Source organism: Lipotes vexillifer, unplaced genomic scaffold (genome assembly GCF_000442215.2).
Source record: "Lipotes vexillifer unplaced genomic scaffold, Lipotes_vexillifer_v1.1 scaffold236, whole genome shotgun sequence".
Taxonomy (NCBI): domain Eukaryota; kingdom Metazoa; phylum Chordata; class Mammalia; order Artiodactyla; family Lipotidae; genus Lipotes; species Lipotes vexillifer.
In genome coordinates this window covers 1,739,524-1,758,842 of record NW_006773295.1, presented here as the reverse complement: position 1 = coordinate 1,758,842, position 19,319 = coordinate 1,739,524, and the positions used below count along the sequence as shown (strand labels likewise).

General features: G+C 44.9%; 1 protein-coding gene across 1 annotated transcript in view; it reads left to right on the top strand.

The window, feature by feature from the left end:
* ACACB (acetyl-CoA carboxylase beta) overlaps nt 1-19,319 on the top strand; it is a 98,680-nt gene that overhangs the window by 62,779 nt on the left and 16,582 nt on the right. The window contains exons 29-39 of the mRNA XM_007448226.1: nt 2,291-2,428; nt 3,236-3,335; nt 3,424-3,531; nt 6,675-6,731; nt 6,969-7,010; nt 8,729-8,944; nt 10,389-10,544; nt 11,417-11,620; nt 12,957-13,112; nt 18,132-18,254; nt 18,548-18,817. Coding sequence (XP_007448288.1) covers nt 2,291-2,428; nt 3,236-3,335; nt 3,424-3,531; nt 6,675-6,731; nt 6,969-7,010; nt 8,729-8,944; nt 10,389-10,544; nt 11,417-11,620; nt 12,957-13,112; nt 18,132-18,254; nt 18,548-18,817 — 1,570 coding nt within the window. The remainder of the gene's footprint in view (nt 1-2,290; nt 2,429-3,235; nt 3,336-3,423; nt 3,532-6,674; nt 6,732-6,968; nt 7,011-8,728; nt 8,945-10,388; nt 10,545-11,416; nt 11,621-12,956; nt 13,113-18,131; nt 18,255-18,547; nt 18,818-19,319) is intronic.

Below are 19,319 nucleotides of genomic sequence, written 5' to 3'. Positions count from 1 at the left end.
CCATGATGAAAAGTAAGTGAAATAAGGCAAAGACAGCATTCAGGGCTGTGCCTGGCATGCAGAAAGTTGATGAATATTAAGGGTCCCTTTGAAGATCATGACTGACACTGTTATTACTGTCCGATGGCATGACGTGGGTCGGGCTCTATGTTGAGTGCTTCCACACTCTATTTCATTCAGACTTATTCCCCAGCCCCAGAAAAGAATTGTGACATTTTCCCAATTGAGAGAAAAGGGTACTGACTCTTTGGGGGCCTGGAATCATTTTGGGGGTCTGTGGGAGGGGTGGTGTAAGAACTTTTGAACTTGTCCGCCCCTGAGGAGGAATTCTTTCCCTTTGGATTTCATTGTCACAGCAGTTCAACCCCGTTAGGAAAGGGCCGGGGGTCACTCACGCCTTGTTTCTTGCAAGAACCTACACGGGTGTCCAGGTTATTGGTTGTGACCCTCAGTATAGACACAGGGTGTTATTATCAGCCAGGGAGACGTTGAGGACCCTAGAGGGCTTCCCTGACTGCCTCAGGCCCTTGCCATTGCTGTCGGCTGGGAGGGCCAGGAGCTTACTTGGGACCTGTGGCCTCAGCTGCCTCCACAGCCCTGCTTTTGCAGGCCTCTGGGAAGGTCATGAGGGGTGAGGTCTCACCGCCCAGCAGGGCCTGGCTGGACCCTCCACACCTGTGTCTGTAGAGCCAGGCACGTTGTGAACTGGGTCGTGAGACCAGAGGAGAGGTCAGGCGAGGGGCCAGCAGGACTTAGGTCCAGGCCCAGGGGGCGCTGAGCATGGCCAGAGCCGGGGAACTCAAGAACGCGGCCATGCCTGAGGGGCTGTTGTCCTAGTTCCAGAAAAGTAGCTGGTGAGGCCAAACCTTTCCATGTTTTTGCCAAGAGAAGCAGGAAAGCTAGACTTTAAAAAGAAAATCAAATCCTCAACTTTTCAGTGTGGACAGGTAGTCAGTGTATAAGGAATATATTAAAAATGCTGTGTGCACCAGCATCTGTCTGGAGCCACAGGGTCCATCTGTGGGCCGAATTTAGCCCGTGCCGCCACACCAGTGTGTTACCCCTTCATTCAGCTGTCTGGGAGCAGGGGACCTGGCGGATGGTTTCAGGGGTATCCAACAGGAAGGCACACACAGGCCCTGCCCCACGTGGATTGGGGGTCCCCAAGAGCATCCGTGGTTTCTAGAATTCACTAGGAAAATTTCCAGGATTCAGTATATTCATGCTTGTGACTGTGATTTATTATAATGAAAGACACAAAGCCCAATTAGCAAAGGGAAAAGGGGCATGGGGTCAAGTTCAGAGGAAGCCAGCACAAGGTCCCAAGAGTCCTCTCCCAATGGAATCACCCAGGACATGTTTCATTCTCCCAGCAGGGAGTTGTGATGGTGTGTGTGCAGTGTCGTCCAGCAGCTGGTTACAGGCTCAGCGCCCAGGGTTTTCACAGGGAGCTGGTCACGTGGGCACCATCTGCTGAGCATGTACCCAAATCCTAGAGTCCAGAAGGAAAGATCAGCATAAACCACACTACACAGTGGGCACAGTGAGCCTCCCTCATCATTTAGGGAGTGGGGACAACCCCAAGTTCCTGGACGCCAGCCAAGGGCCAGCCTTGCAAGTAGGTCCCTTTTTCAGGAGAGCAACTCAGGCCTGCTCTGTTGACTCTTTTCTGCCCCCATCTGATGAGCAACCCCTCCTTTGCTTGATTCCAGGGCCCTATCCTAACTCCCTGGGGGACCCATTTGAATTTGCTCCTGGTGTGCAGCCAGTCCTGGGGGCAGTGGCCACCTAAACTCCAGTGGGCTGCTGGCCTGGGGGTCAGTTTTGGTTTCTGGCCCTGTCCGTAGGGCAGGTTTGATGGAGGGGAGGGGTTAGGGGAGCAGAGGCCTGGAATGTGTTTCAGAACCAAGGCTGGCCCTTCACCAGCCTCCGGCGGCTGGGGCTCTCCAGGAGAAATTGGCGCTGAGTGCATTCTTACTCTGTGGCTGAGTTCACTACTATGGATTTATGAGGCGACCATGTTGGAACTGGACTTGCATGCATGCACGTACCGTTCATTCATTTATTCATTCATGTGTGGAGCTCTCGCTCTATACCAGGTCCTGAGGAATCAGATGAGACTCCCCAGCCCCTGTCACTCTACCCCGTCCCTTCCACCCCGATTCTAAGCCCCCCTCCTTCAGAAGGCTCTAATGTGGCGCTGGCTCACCGAAGCTTCCAGGGCAGGAACAGCTCTTGGGGCTAGATCCATGGGTGGCTGCCTCACCCCCTACTTCCCACTCCTCTGCAGGATGGCCGTACCCATCAGCATCACCAACCCTGAACTGCTGAGGCACAGCACGGAGCTCTTCATGGACAGTGGCTTCTCCCCCAAGTCCCAGCGGATGGGGGCCATGGTTGCCTTCCAGAGATTCGAGGATTTCACCAGGTACCCAGTGTGGCTCAGTCTCCCCAGAACACCCCACGCACAGGGGTTGAGTGAGCTTCCCCTGACCCCCACCCATTCATTGCACACACAGGTGGGGGTGGCCCAGACACATGGCACAGCGAGTTAATAATAACAGACTAATAATATCATCAAAAGTGGGCTTTTGTGTCAGCACCTCCTGCTTTTGAATTCTGGCTCTGCACTGCTTCCTGATTATAAGACCCTGAACAAACGATTTCTCTCTGTACCTTCGTTATCTCATCTGTATAATGGGCATAAGAGAAGGACTTACTTCGTAGGGTCACAAGGAAAATTAAATGAGATAATACATATAAAATATTGTATTTAAACTATAGTTAATATGTAAATAACATGCTCAAAAATGTCAGCATCGTTGCCCTTTTTTCAACTTAGTCCTGTATATTATGCATCATGCTTGGATTATCTTATATGTTTACAGCAGCCTTGGGAGGTGTAGTGGTTACTTTTGTTATCCTCAGTTGATTCAGAGGAGTGAGATGAGGGTGCAAGGGTCTACCAGCCAGTAAAAGGGGGACCCCAGCCATGCCCCCAAAGTGTTGGGAATCATTTCTTTTATTCACCATCTCAAATCACATAGATTCATTCTTCCCTTTTGGGAAAGACCCCATCGATGGTGCCTTGGACCTAGTCAGGAACCACAGGAATTCTGCACAGATTTGGATGTGCTTGCAGAGCGGTGGTTGGGAAGGAGTGAGGGTTGGGCCTGACCTATCGCCTCGTGGGGCAGCGGCCCCTCAGCCCTCCCTCTCTGCCCCGTGCCCCCAGGAACTTTGATGAGGTCATTTCCTGCTTTGCCAACGTGCCCAAGGACGTCCCTCTCTTCAGCAAGGCCCCTACTTCCCTGTACTCCGAGGATGACAGCAAGGTGAGTGTCTGAGCAGGGAGCAAGCCGAGAAGGGGGCGGGCTGGGGCCCTGGGCCCTTCTACTGCCTACCCTTGGTTTTCTCTCCCAGAGCCTCCTAGAAGAGCCGATCCACATCCTGAACGTGGCCATCCAGTACGCAGACTACCTGGAGGACGAGCAACTGGTGCCTATTTTCCGGACATTCGTTCAGTCCAAGGTACGCTGGGCAGCCTCTGGTTCTGGGTCCCTGGAGAAGGAGGAGGGGCTGTTTGGTGAGGTGTCCATGTGCCCAAGTCACTTACATAAACAACCATGTATGCCTATAACTGTGGGTTGGTTTTATAAGCGTGTGGTGGCCATTGCCGGCATGGATTCTTACCCAGCAGTAGGGACAGCTGTTACATATGCTTAATGACCCCAGCTGCAGAAATGTGGAGCAGCTTGGCAAGTGTAGGTAGTAGAACTATGGGGCAGGTGCTATGTGACCTCCAGCAGGTTACTTTATCTCTCTGATCCTTCAGTTTTCCCATCTGTAAAATGGGATACTTAAGCTCATAAATTAATCACATCTGCCAGGCACACTGTATAGCTGTTAGTTCTTTACCCTCCTGACTTGGTCTCAACTTTAAGGACACTTGGAAATTTTTGGCTGTTGCTTTTTAGAGTATTTATCTGTATATGTGTTGTATCCCCCATGTTATTCTGGTGGGAGGGACACCTCTTGCCTCCTCTGACTTGGCGTCCCTCAGAGGACCTGGCCTGGTGCTTCCTAGGCAGGAGGTGTTGGGTGAATAGTGCACGGATGATGCCATGAAAGCTTAGGGACATTATTGTTAGTGATGTACTTAGCGTTATGTGATCGATTAATCAACAGTGTAATGATGTACATTGTAGAAAACGTTGAAGGGGCAGACGGATCTGAAAAGCTTGCCCCACCATCCAGGGCAGTGACTGTGAGAATCCTGGTATATTTCCCTCTAGCCTGTTTCTTAACATAGCTGATGTCCTTATTGGACTTTGAGCTTGGCATACCATGGCTTAGATAAGGCAACGTTTGAGCTGTTGGCAGTTTGCCTGCCCCCTAACCACATCAGACGATGCTCAAGATACTTGGTGGTTCTTCCCCCTAGGGGGCAGTGGAGGGGTGTCAGAATCACCTGTGAACAGCTGGGCTGTGGGGGGCAGCGTGGCTGCGTGTTGGAAGGAGACAGTTCTCTACATATCGACCCAGGAGGATATGCATGAACTAGAAAAGATTAAACGTATGTGTCTCTGTACAAATAAGTGTTTATATACAGCATACCAAAGAGAGGAAAGTTAGCAGAATGTACACCTACCAGGAGACTGGGAGACATTTTAATGTCACATATTTCTGTATTATTTTAAAATTTTGGCACTAAGCAGATACATACGTACACATTCGCAGACACATACACACACCTGTACATTCACGCACACCTTTAGTTGAGAACAGTAATCAGGCTCCCAGCAGAATCCTCTTAATTTTCCAATATCCTGTTTTCTCTGCAACCTGCATTCTGTCAAGTGCTTTTTGATTATGTCTCCTTTTACCTCTTTCTGAAATGGGCTAAGACTATTCACGTCTCCTAGTAATTTTCCTTATCACATGGAGAAATTTAAAAATATCCTTTGTTTCTGGTCTTCTGGGGTTTTTTCCTTTCCCCAGAGAACTATACAGAATAGTATTTATTTCGTTTAGGGAGCAACTAAAAACAGTTTAGTACTTTTCTTGGGTAATTTTTGACTGAAGTCGAATATACACAGCAGTGCACAAATCATTAATGTACAGCCTGATGAATTTTCACAGGGAATTCCCAAGTGTGACCAACATTCAGATCAAGAAATGAATGTTCTGGCCCCTTCTTGAGCCTCTTCCCATCACTACATCTCCCCAGCCAGAGATAACCAACCAGTATCCTGACTTCTAATAGTAGAGATTAGTTTTGTCTATTTTAGAGTTTTGTATAAACTAAAGCATATGGTTTGTACTTTTTTGTGTCGGGCTTTTTTATTCAGCTTGTCGTCTTTTTTTTTTTTAAATACAGCAGTGCCCCATCCCACCAATTTCATTAAAGAGTTCATGAAATGTTAAGACATATATATATATATATATATATATATATATATTAATAGCTTTACTGAATACAATTCACTTAGCACACCATTCCCCCGTTTAAAGTGTACAATTCAGTGCTTATTAGTACAGTAATCCCCTTTTCTACAGTTTTGTTTTCTGCAGTCTCAGTTTTCCACAGCCCACCACAGTCTTAAATGGAAAATTCCAGAAATTTTTAAGTTTAAGCAATTTGTAAGTTTTAAGTTGTGTGCCATTCTGCTTCGTCCTGCCCAGATGTGAATCATCCCTCTGTCCAAGCATAGCTGCCCGTTAGTCACTTAGTAGTCAGCTCAGTTATCCCATCAACTGTCATGGTATTGCAGTACTCATGTTAAGTCACCCTTATTTTACTTAATTATGCCTCCAAAGCACAAGTGATGCTGGCAACTCAGACATGCCGAAGAGAAGCTGTCAAGTGCTTCCTTTAAGTGAAAAGGTGAAAATTCTTGACTTAATGAGGAAGGAAAAAAAAAAGTATGCTGAGTTGCTAAGATCTGTGGTAAAACCAAGTCTTCTATCCATGAAATTGCGAAGGAGGAAAAAAGAAATGCGTGCTAGTTTTGCTGTCACACCCTAAACTGCAAACATTACGGCCACAGTGAGTGATAAGTGCCTAGTTAAGACGGAAAAGGCATTAAATTTGTACAGGAAAATATCTTGAGAGCCCACATTCACATAACTTTTATTACAGTGTATGGCTATAATTGTTCTATTTTGTTATAATTATTTTAATCTCTTACTGTGCCTAATCTATAAATTAAACTTTATCATAAGTATGTATATCTAGGAAAAAACATAGTATGTATAGGGTTTGGTACTATCCGTGGTTCCAGGCATCCACTGGGGATTTTGGAACGTATCGCTCATGGATAAGGAGGGACTACTATGTATTCATAGAGTTGTGTAGCCATCATTATGGTCATTATGTTTTAGAACATTTTCACCACTCCCACCAAAATACCCACTAGCAGTCACCCCATGTTCCCTCAACCCAAAACCCTTTCCCCCGCCCTAGGCAACCACTAATCTACTTTCTGTCTCTATGGATTGGCCTATTTTGGGTATTTCCTATAAATGGGATAAAGGGAATTTCATACACAATGAGGTCTTTGGGGACTGGCCTCTTTCAACTCGGCACGCTTTCAAGGTTGATCCGGGTGGTAACATATCATTCCTTTTTGTGGCCAAATATGATCCCACTGTGTTTTTGGTTTTTAATGCAGAAAAACATCCTTGTGGAGTATGGACTCCGAAGAATTACATTCCTCATTGCCCAAGAGGTCAGTCCGATTCTCAACACATCTGAGTTTTTCGCATTCTTCAAGACTTGGTGCCATTTGTTTGATGTTTACTCTGTAGATTGGGGTGGACAAAAATCAGTCCCTAGAGAAGAGATGGCTTTCCAAATGATTCATTCTAGAAGTGGACTGGGTTAGGGTTAAAAATCACAAAACAGGTCTATAAATATTTAAATGAGTCTTGCTTGATTTGTCTTTCATATGGATTTCTTTTTGCAGAAAGAATTTCCCAAGTTTTTCACATTCAGAGCCAGAGACGAGGTATGGTGAAGAGCAATGAACTGGTTCTCGCTTCCCTGAGATATTTGATATTCAGCAAGAATATAGTTCTTAGTCCTTGTGGTGTCCCCATATTCTAGAACATGCAACTTTTGTGTAGATTCCAGCCCTCCTCCGGGCTGGTATTTCCAGTGAGAGCCCCGTGTTGCTCTGTGGAGCTCAGACCTCACGTTTCCCTCCCTTTCAGCCTTCACTACAGGTTTCTGTCTCACCTGGATACTTTTTGTACTTGCCGGTGTAACTCTGTAAGACGGTTCTCCCAACCTCTTTTTCTTTTTTTCTTTTTTAAAATATCTTTATTGGAGTATAATTGTTTACAATGTTGTGTTAGTTTCTACTGTACAACAAAGTGAATCAGCCATACGTATCATATATCCCCATATGCCCTCCCTCTTGCATCTCCCCCCCACCATCCCTATCCCACCCCTCTAGGTGGTCACAAAGCACTGAGCTGATCCCCCTGTGCTATGCGGCTGCTTCCCACTAGCTATCTATTTTACATTTGGTAGTGTATATATGTCAATGCCACTCTCTCACTTCATCCCAGATTACCCTTCCCCCTCCCCGTGTCCTCAAGTCCATTCTCTATGTCTGCGTCTTTATTCCTGCCCTGCCACTATGTTCATCAGTACTGTTTTTTTAGATTCCATATATATGCGTTAGCGTATGGTATTTGTTTTTCTCTTTCTGACTTACTTCACTCTGTATGACAGACTCTAGGTCCATCCACCTCACTATAGATAACTCAATTTCATTCCTTTTTATGGCTGAGTAATATTCCATTGTATATATGTGCCACACCTTCTTTATCCACTCATCTGTTAATGGACATTTGGCCAACCTCTTTTTCTTATGTTCTTCCAGAACGGTGGTTGGCAAACTATGGCTTGCAGGCCAGCCCCCTGATTTTATAACCAAAGTTTGATTGGGACGGAGGCCACACCCATTAATCACTTACTGTCTCCTGTGGCTTTCTCGCTCCAGCAGCTGAATCGAGTACAGTTGGCCCTCCGTGTTCACGGATTCCACATTCGTGGATTCATCCAACCATGGATGGAATCTCCGCAGTTGGTTGTGTCCGCGGATGCAGAACCCGTGGATTCAGAAGGTGGACTGTGGTTGTGACCGACCGTATACTCCATCAGTCCTCTGGCCTTTTAAGAAAAAGTTTGCTCATCCTTATTCTAGAACAGGTGGGCTTGTTCCCAGCACAAATCCAGTCTCCACTAAACAGTATTTTAATTTATCCAAAGCCTTATTTTCCTAGTTAAGATGCACCCTTTCTTTAGCTTCTTTTCTCTTCAGTCTCCAGCACTGTCAGTCGCCTCCTTCTGGGGACCAATTTCCACAAGGAAACTAAGGCTTAGTGACTTCTTGAGAAATACTCTGTGTGGTGGCAGATAGAGAACAGCCTGGTGGTGCCAGCAGGTGCTGGGGACTAGCTAGGCTCCCCTGGGCCCAAGAGGCTTATGCCAGCACAAGATTCCACGCTCGTGGCTCTCCTCTGGACCATCGCAAAATCCCAGATCTCTTGAGCTCCCAACTACAGGACATCATGAATGCTTCATTCCTGAGTTCTAAACCCGCAAACACCAGGGATCTGCAGGACAGGGCGTGGATCAAGCAGGCATGCAGCCCCAGTGTCCAACTCCACCTGTGTCTGTGTGTCCATCCGTTTTCTCTCTCTGGTCGGCCCGCAGTTTGCAGAAGATCGCATTTACCGTCACTTGGAGCCGGCCCTGGCCTTCCAGCTGGAGCTCAGCCGGTTGCGTAACTTTGACATAACTGCCATGCCCTGCGCCAACCACAAGATGCATTTGTACCTGGGCGCTGCCAGAGTGAAAGAGGGCGCAGAGGTCACGGACCACAGGTTCTTCATCCGCGTCATCATCAGGCATTCGGACCTGATCACCAAGGTAGGATGTCACGGGGTGTTTCTTTCGCCCCCTGAACTTGTCACTCACGTGCTGGCCTTGCCTTCATTGAGTTTCTGCTCTGGGTCAGGCCCTGGGCTGCACTCTGGGGATCTCAGGGTGCACAGAGCACACACAGCCCTGCCCTTGTGACTGACACTGCAGTCTGGGGATGGAGTGGGAGGTGGAAAATGAAGTGGTCTCTTCTCATGGGGCGTCATGTGGATTCTTCCTTCTGTCACGGAGATCTCTCTGCGTGAGGAGAGAATTGGGAGGATAGAAAAGAAATATCCTGATTTGTTAAGGGGATTTTTTTTGTACTTGGTCATTGCGTGAGTGATCATGTCCCGTTGTTTCTTGCATTTAGAAAAGTAATTCATGATTATATTGTGAAGATTGCAAAAAATACTGAAAATATTTTTAAAAATTAAGGAAAAGGACCAGAATCCTGCCACTCAGGGGTCAGCCCTGTTGGTGACCCTTTCTAGGCCTAATTCCATATATGTATTGGGATTGGGTTGTAGGTGTAATGTTACAGATAGGAGCTAAGGCTGGACAAATCATTTAAAGACTTTTTTTTTTTTTTTTTTTTTTACTGTAGACCTCTTTCCATGTTAATGAAGATGATTTCCTTCATGCAGTTCCCTTGCATGGAAGTATATCTTGTGTGTGTAATGTTTTTTTAACAAATCCCCTAGTGATGGATGTTAAGCTAATCAGTATTTTGCTGCCTCTGTCACCTAGATATTTTAATAGCTTTAATGATTATCCAGGTACGGTAAGGCCAACAGATCAGGAGACAGTTGTGATCGAAAAGATGGTTTATTTGTTATCACAGATTCCAAGAGGAGGGGGCATGCTGAGCCATGGGGGCCACATGCGGAAGCACCAGGGCTGCTCAGGAGGCAGAGGGAGGGGGGATACATGGACAGGAGCCTTTATTGTGGATTCTGCGGGAAGGAATGGGTGAGGCACGGTGAGCAGGCTTGGGACTGGCTAGCTTGAGTATTTCAGCAGGCTGTGAGCATAGGGACTGTCTCTAGTTGTCTGATACCTGGCCCTGGGGTGATTAGGGCCAGTGGATAGTGGCCTGGAGGGTGAGAGCCTGACCCTATCTGGAGGTAGTTGGGGTGTGGGGTCTGGATTGGTTGGTTTGCCTGAAACGCATGCTCATGGGTGAGTTGTTTACAAACTCTAGGAATTGGCTAACCTGGGAGGGGCAGTCCCTCCAGGGTCAGCAAGGCCCAGCTGTCAAAGCATCAGAATACAGAAAATAAAAGAGGTGCTGAATACACGAGATAGCCTTGGACATCCCTTTACCTCTGGAGGCAGGGCTCTGCTGTCTGACCTGGCACGCCTTTTGGAGGAGGGGGATGTTCTCCTTTCCCTTTGACTCTCTGGGCCCTGCGCCCCTGACCTAGCAGCTGCCCCTCTCCCCCTTTGACAGGAAGCCTCCTTCGAGTACCTGCAGAACGAAGGCGAGCGGCTGCTGCTGGAGGCCATGGACGAGCTGGAGGTGGCGTTCAACAACACCAGCGTGCGCACCGACTGCAACCATATCTTCCTCAACTTCGTGCCCACTGTCATCATGGACCCCTCTAAGGTCTCACCTCTGGGGGTGGGGCTCTCACCAGGCTCCAGGTTCACCTTCACTGGGACCTTCCTGCTTCAGGGTATCGTCTCCTGGTGCTCGAGACCTGAGGTCCAGGATGCATATGTGCATGTCTGAGCCTCATTTGCTGCAGGTGGAGAACAAACCTTCCATCGGTTGATTCTAGAGCCGTTTTTCAGCCACCACCCTTACGACTGTCCCTAAGGATGTTCCCCCTCCGTGGGCACGCTTCACGTTTCGGAAGACACAGATGCCCAAAATGTCCTTTGCAAAACAAAATTTTGTCCTCTCCCTAGTTCCAGGCTCCGTTGGGGGCTGCATGTGGGTGGGGGAAGGGGGTGAGAACCTGAGGTCTGTGGCTCAGCCATTCTGCATTGGCTGGTTCTTCACGAGCAGGCAGAGTTTGTGGTGGTGATTCTGGATGAAAGAAGTTCTAGTCCATCAGCTTGGCATGTGTGGGGGTGCAGAGGCCCATGCTGATTCCCCAACTCCGCCAGTTCACATGGTTCCTTGAAGAGAAAATGCATAGGCTTGGGATTCATGATGGAGAGAAAGACAGGGTAACATAGGGGCACTAGCTCTTACCAGCCTCAGTTTCCACATCTGTCAGTGGGGGACAAAAATACCAGCCTCTCTGAGTAATTATGGGGACAGAGTGAGATAATGAGCTTAAATGCTTAGCATGATACCTTTGATTATTATGAGCTTATAGTTAATGGATACATGCTACGTATTGCTCTGCTATATACATGCAGTGCATTTTGCATTCAGTATATCTCATCTTTCTGTTATAATCAGAGCTAGAACTATTACGAGTGTGCGTGGAATGGGTCCTGAAATTGAATTGCTGTGGTTTGCTGCAGATTGAGGAGTCAGTGCGGTCCATGGTGATGCGCTACGGCAGCCGTTTGTGGAAACTCCGCGTGCTCCAGGCTGAGGTCAAGATCAACATCCGCCAGACCACCACCGACCACGCCGTTCCCATCCGCCTGTTCATCACCAACGAGTCAGGCTACTACCTGGACATCAGCCTCTACAAAGAAGTGACCGACCCCAGATCTGGAAACGTAAGGCCGGGCTGGCTCACAGAAGTCAAGTCAAAGTGGAGACAGGCTGCCCAGAGAGCAAGACGTAGATTAAAATGGCACTTGGAAGCTTTGCTGTGTCAGATTGGGGCTGCTCCTCTGAGTTTTATGATAAAAGTGTTAGCTTCTGAATCGCAGTTGTTCATTCCTCTGGGAAGGAGAATGAATCCAAAGTTTAATCCAGTCTAGAACCATGTTTGAGATAAGATGTGGAGTATTACGGCTGATTATAATACAGTTCCTGAGTTAGTTCAGTTAGGGAAATGGTATTTTCCCCAACCGTGTTTTGGAATAGACTTTTGTAAAATGAATTACGTTTCCTATTGACTACTATATATACATGTAGTAGATTACATGTATATATATAATCGTTTTATTTTGAAACAAAGACTCTCAAAAAGTTGCAAAAATAGCACAGAGGAGAAAATTTAGGACAGAGAATACTCATGTACCCTTCACCTAGCTTTCCCCAATGATAGCATCTTTTCTAACCAGAGATTGTCAAGACAGGAAGTTGACACTGGTCTAATTCCTGTCTTGACAAGTCTGTTAACTCAAATGCATACCTTATTTGGGTTTCACCAATTTTACATGCACTATGGTTTGTTTGGTGTGTGTGTGTGTGTGTTAGATAATTACAGTTTTGGAGCTGTGTCTCCACGTCTGTTTCCCACAGTGGCAGAGAAGAGATTACTCTCCCGGGCACTCACTTTGTTATGTGATACATGCTATGTGCTTCCCCTCATTGCATTTTTTATTGAAATATAGTTGATTTACAATGTTGTATTAATTTCTGCTGTACAGCAGAGTGATTCAGTTATACATATATATACACACATTATTTTTTTAATATTCTATTTCATTATGGTTTATCACGGAATACTGAATATAGTTCCCTGTGCTGTACACTAGGACCTTGTTGCTTATCCATCCTATATTTAATAGCTTTGCACCTACTAACCCCAAACTCCCAGTCCATCCCTCTCCCACACACCCTCCCCCTTCACAACTACCAGTCTGTTCTCTATGTCTGTGGGTCTGTTTCTGTTTCATAAAAGTTCCTTTGTGTCATATGTTAGATTCCACATATAAGTGATACCATATGGTATTCATCTTTCTCTTTCTGACTTTCTTCGCTTAGCATGATAATCTCTAGGTCCATCCATGTTGCTGCAAATGGCATTATTTCATTCTTTGTTCTGGCTGAGTAGTATTCCCTCATTGCATTTTCACTGAGGACTGGGAAGAAGTAAATTGGGCAGGAGTGTGGTTCTCTGAGACTTGCCCTCCTCACTCTCTGTTTTTCTTTCTTGTCCAGATCATGTTTCACTCCTTCGGCAACAAACAAGGGCCCCAGCACGGGATGCTGATCAATACTCCCTACGTCACCAAGGATCTGCTCCAGGCTAAGCGATTCCAGGCCCAGTCCCTGGGTACCACCTATGTGTATGACTTCCCGGAAATGTTCAGGCAGGCAAGTTCTGAGGCTGAGACTCAGCACTGCCCAGGGTCCCCTTAGGGACTCCACTGGCATCCACACCCCCCATCCTTAGTTACTCTTTTTTTTTTTTTTTGGCCACACTGTGCAGCTTGTGGGATCTTAGTTCCCTGACCAGGGATTGAACCTGGGCCCACGGCAGTGAAAGCACCAAGTCTCAACCACTGGGCCGCCAGGGAATTCCCCTTAGTTACTCTTCTGAAGACCCCACTCTAAAGAACACAGTATTCGTGAAGGAAAAGAAACTAATATTGAGAATGACTTCATAGTATATTTTTCTAAAACAAACCTAATTTCATCCCAGTGATAAAAAGGAATATAATATAGAAACTTTGGAAGGTAAAGGAGAGTGGAAAGAAGGACTCCTTGTTCCACGTACTAAAGACAGATTGTTTACCACTTCCTTTTGGTCTTTTTAATGCTTATATTAAGTGCTGGCAAATGCCAGGAACCATTCTAAGGGTAGACAGACCATGAGGAAGACGATGGGGTCACTGCCTTTGAGGACATTTTGGTCTACTTAAAAAAATAATGTTTTATGTTTTTATGATTATTAAATATACACTGGATACAGAAAAACAGGAGTAAGCAAATAAAATTTCACTCATAGATAATCACTTGTCTACCACTGAGGACTGCAATAACATTTTAGTGTACTTCCTTCAATTATGCTTTCTATGCCTTTATTTTTTTTACGTAGAAGGGCCTTTCAAGGAGATTGAGCACACTGGCATTGGTGATATGGGTGCCTGTGTACATCTTCTCCATTGCCTTGTGAATGACGTTCATGAAACTGAGGACGTGGACTTCTACTGTCCACAGGAAATCATCAGTGTACTTTAGGCATAGGAGATGCAGGATAGTAGGAAAAGCTGCCGTTTAGGGTCAGTAAGGCCTGGGCCTGAGTTCCAAATCTGTCCTTTGCTTCCTGTGTGTCCCTGGGCAAGTTCCTTCACCTCTCTGGGCCTCACTTTCCTCCTCTGTAAAATGAGGCTAATAATATTACCTACTTCCCCAGGTTGTGGTAAGAAATATATATAAAGTATTCAGTAGATGCTTAATAAATGGAAACTTTTATAATTAAGAATGTCACTGTCTGTATCCTTTTGCCTCAGAAGTCACAGGCCATAAGAATAAGAAACAGACAAATCAGGAATAAATCTATCCACTTTCTTTTAGATAAAGAAACAGAGTATGGTGGACAACCCATAAATTTGAAAACAGATGAAAATTTCTGAGAAAAATATATCTTATCAAAACTGACTCAAGAAGAAATAGAAAATGTAAATAGATTATAAGCATTAATGAAATTGAATTAATAGTTCAAAAACATCCATCTACTAAAACTGGGCCCAGACAGGGACTTCCCTGGTGGCACAGTGGTTAAGAATCCGCCTGCCAATTCGGGGGACACGGGTTCGAGTTCTGGCCCGGGAAGATCGCACATGCTGCAGAGCAACTAAGCCCGTGCGCCACAACTACTGAGCCTGCGCTCTAGAGCCCTCAAGCCACAACTACTGAAGCCCGCATGTCTAGAGCCCGTGCTCCACAACGAGAGAAGCCACAGCAATGAGAAGCCTGTGCACAGCAACAAAGAGTAGCCCCCGCTCGCTGCAACTAGAGAAAGCCCATGCGCAACGAAGACCCAAAGCAGCCATAAATAAATAAATAAATAAATTTGAAAAAAAAGCATGAATGAAATTGAATTCGTAGGTCAGGAACACCCATCTACTAAAATTGGTCCTAGACAGTTTTACAACAATTGTTGTCAAACCTTCATGGGACAGATAATTCCCTTTGTATACAAACTGTTTAGAGAATAGGAAAAACAAAGGGAATGCTTCTTAACTCATTTTATCAGGTTATTATTACTTTAATATTAATCCAAGATAAGAACATTAGGAGAAAGGAGGTTTATTGTCTCATTTATGAACACGGACATGAATCGTAATTAAAATATTAGCAAATAAAACCCAGTAATGATTTTTTTAAAAAAATTTAGACTAAGTAGTATTTATCTTGTGACAGCTTGTATGGTATTAGGAAGTCTGTAGTTTACCATGTTAACAGATTAAGAAAGAACTTAAATTTCTCAATAGGTGCAAAAAATGTATTTGAAAAGATAGTATCTATTTATAATAAAAGCTTTTAATAAACTAGGACTAGAAGGGGATTTTTTTTTAAATTTATTTCTGGCTGCATCAGGTCTTTGTTGCTGCACGCGGGCTTTCTCTAGTTGCAGCGAGCAGGGGCTACTCCTCATTGTGGTGCTCAGGTTTCTCCTTGCGGTGGCTTCTCTTGTTGCGGAGCATGGGCTGTAGGCACACGGGCTTCAGTAGTTGTGGCACACGGCCTCAGTAGTTGTGGCTCGCGGGCTGTAGAGCACACCCTCAGCAGTTATGATGCGCAGGCTTAGTTGCTCCGTGGCATGTGGGATCTTCCCGGACCAGGGCTCAAATCAGTGTCCCCTGCATTGGCAGGGGGGATTCTTAACCACTGTGCCACCAGGGAAGCCCCGAATTTGTTTATTTTGATAAAAGACACCCACCTAAAATTAATAGCAGCTAATGGTGAAATGTTAGAAGTATTCGCTTCAAAGATAGAAATATCCATTAACACTCCTTCTATTCAACTTTTTTTACTAGAGTTCTTGGCCAATGCAAAAAGATGAGAAAAAGAAATAAAAGGTATAAAGACTAGAAAGAAGGAAGCAAAGTTACGTTTTTGATAGATGATATAAACGCCTATACAAGAAATCCAAGAGAATTTATGGAACCAGTTAGATAATACAGCAAGATTGCTAGATACAAGAGCAATATACAAAAATTAATTGTACTCTCATAGATCAGCAATAATTGTAAAATCTAATTGGAAAAAATGCCATTTACGATATCAAGATCAGCTCCAAGTTTAGGGATAAATCAAACAAAAAACATACAAGACCTTTATGGAGGAAATTTTGAGACTTTACGTAAATACTTGAAGCCTAAATAGAGAGATATATCATGCTTATGTATCATGGGAAGATTCAATATTGTAAAGATAATAGTTCCCCCCAAATTAATACATTCAGTATAATTCTGGAGTTTTGGTGCAACTTAAAAACTCATAGGGAAAGCGAAAGTTCATGAATAGCAAAAACACTTTTGAAAAAGGAACAAAATCAGGAGGACTTGTCTTAGCTATCCTTTAAAATAAGTCATTATTTACTTTCAAGCAGTAGTACGTACTACAGTGTGTACTATTACTGTAACAGAGCTAAACAAATAATAGACCAATGGAACAGAATAGAGTCTAGAGTCAGACCCACTCACAGACAGAACCTTGATTGAATGCAGAGGTGGGGTTCTGAATCGAGGGAATAAATTTCACTAAAAGGTACAAAGAAATTTCTTACCTAATTGGGAAAAAAAATTTTCGATTTCTACCTCATCTGGTGTACAAAAATAAATTTCAAGAGGATTAAAACTGCTTGGAGTGAGTTGAAAGCATACGCATAGGAAAACCCCATAAATTTGACTATGTTAAAATTTAAAAGTTATTTATGTAAAAGAGAAAAGACAAACCCCAGATTGGGAGAATATGTTTAAAATATCTGTCTCCAGCAAGGGATTAGAGCAATATTATCTACAGAGCATTTATAAATCAGTTGGAACAAAAAAAAACAAGCAAAACTCTAAAAAATATGGGCAAGAGTTATAAATAGGAAATTGACCCAAATTGACCCAAAAAAAGAGAGACTCACAAGATCCATCAATATATTCTAAGGTGCTCACCTCACTGATAATCAGTACAAAAAAAAAAAAATCACAGTACAGTTTCACACCCAGCAGATGGGTGAACATTAAAATATTTGCCAAAGCCAAGTGTGGACAAGTATATGGAGCAAAGGAGCTCTCACGCATTCTTACTAGAACTGTAAAACAATTTGACAATATCCAGTAAATCTGAATTTTCACATACCCTATGACCCAGCAATTTCATTCCTAGGTATACACCCATTGAAACACTCATCTGTGTCTATTAAAAAAAAAAAAAAGACCATGAAAGTGTTGATTACAGCATTGTTGGTGTAGAATTGGAAACCTAAATGTTCCTAAAAAGGGTTATGAATAAATAGTGATATGTTCATATCACGGAAAACTGAACATCAGGGGAAATGAATAAACCAGAGCTAAATTTATCAATATGGATAAATCTCTCAAATATATTGGAGAGTTGGAAAAATAAGTTGTGGAAGGACGTGTCCAGTGCAATACCATTATTTAAAGTATAAGTCATGCAAAATAATGCTACGGTTTTTTTTGGTTTCTATTTTTATTTTATTTATTGTTCTTGGCTGCGTTGGGTCTTCGTTGCTGTGTGCGGGCTTTCTCTAGTGTGGCGAGCGGGGGCTACTTTTTGTTGTGGTGCGCGGGCTTCTCACTGCGGCGGCTTCTCTTGTTGCGGAGCCTGGGTTCTAGGCACGTGGGCTTCACTAGTTGTGGTGCGCGGGCTCTAGAGCACAGGCTCAGTAGTTATGGTGCACGGGCTTAGGTGCTCCGCGGCATGTGGGATCTTCCCGGACCAGGGCTTGAACCCGTGTCCCCTGCTTTGGCAGGTGGATTCCCAACCACTGCGCCACCAGGGAAGCCCAATGCCATGTTTTAAATGTCTGCACATATGATGAAATAAAAATGTAAAAGCATACAGAGGACTGATGGACAGTAATTCAGGATAATAGTTACCTGAGGGGAGCAGGGGGGAGGAGGGATGGGAATGGGATGGGGAGGGGTACACCAGGGACTTCAACTGCATTTTTCTTATTTCTTTAAAAAAATCTTAAGCTACTGTGGAAAAATTATGATTTGACAGAGCCATGAGATAGATGCTTGGGTATTTATTTTTCTGCACGTATGCTTTAAATAGTTCATGATTGAAAAAGAGAGAAAGCAGTACAAAATGTACTTACTTCCTGATGACTTCAGATTTTTCTCTTTCCTGTCCCCTCTGTAGGCTCTTTTTAAAATGTGGGGTTCCCCGGACAAGTACCCCAAAGACATCCTGACGTACACCGAACTAGTGCTGGACGCGCAGGGCCAGCTGGTGGAGATGAACCGACTTCCTGGAGGAAATGAGGTAAAGAACCGAGTCGTTTTGCTGTACAGAAGAAATGAACACAACATTGTAAAGAAAAAAAACTCACAGAGCCCAGCCCCTGTCCGGAATCACCCTTTAAAAAAATTTCCTCCTGGGGGACTTCCGTGGCGGTCCAGTGGTTAAGACCCTGTACTTCCACTGCAGGGGGCATGGGTTCAATCCCTGGTCGGGGTACTTAGGTCCTGCATGCTGTGCAGTGCGGCCAAAAGTAAATAAATAAATTCCAACTGAAGAAACAAGCCCGTTTTCTTGTGCATTCATGTCCTCGCCAGGTGGGCATGGTGGCCTTCAAAATGAGGTTTAAGACCCTTGAGTACCCAGAAGGGCGCGACGTTATCCTCATCAGCAATGACATCACCTTCCGGATAGGATCCTTTGGACTTGGAGAAGACCTTCTGTACCTGCGGGCATCCGAGATGGCCCGGGCAGAGGGCATCCCCAAAATCTACCTCGCTGCCAACAGTGGGGCCCGTATCGGCCTTGCGGAAGAGATCAAACACATGTTCCAGGTGGCTTGGGTGGACCGGGAAGACCCCCACAAGGTACGTCATAAAGCTGGGGTGGCAGTGTGACTGCACTAAGCTCATGTTGTATCTTCTGTGCGGGTGACAGCACCTCCAAGGGGGCGGACAAAATCTTGCTGTTTGTGTAGACAGCATAGATATCCATAAAGTACATAAACAGGCATTAAAATTTCATGGGAGGGGGTGACGATTAGGAAAAAAAGGTCTAAATGGGCTCCTTAGGGGGATAATAATGAAAAAAAGTTATTTTTTATGTAAACACAGAGTTAATACATACTGAGCATCTCTTGGAACTCAGTGCACACGGAGGATGCAAATGTGAATGATAACATAATCCCTGGCCTCAGGAAGTTCTTAAAAATCATCCAAGAGATCTAGAGACACCAGCTACCATTAAAGGCAAAATGAATAGAGAAAAGCATACATCTTGTGATGTGAAAATGCAGGGGACAGAGTCATTCTTTGGAACCGGAGCATGAGTTCTCAAGGGGGTGGTATTGCCCCCCCCCCCCCCCCCCCC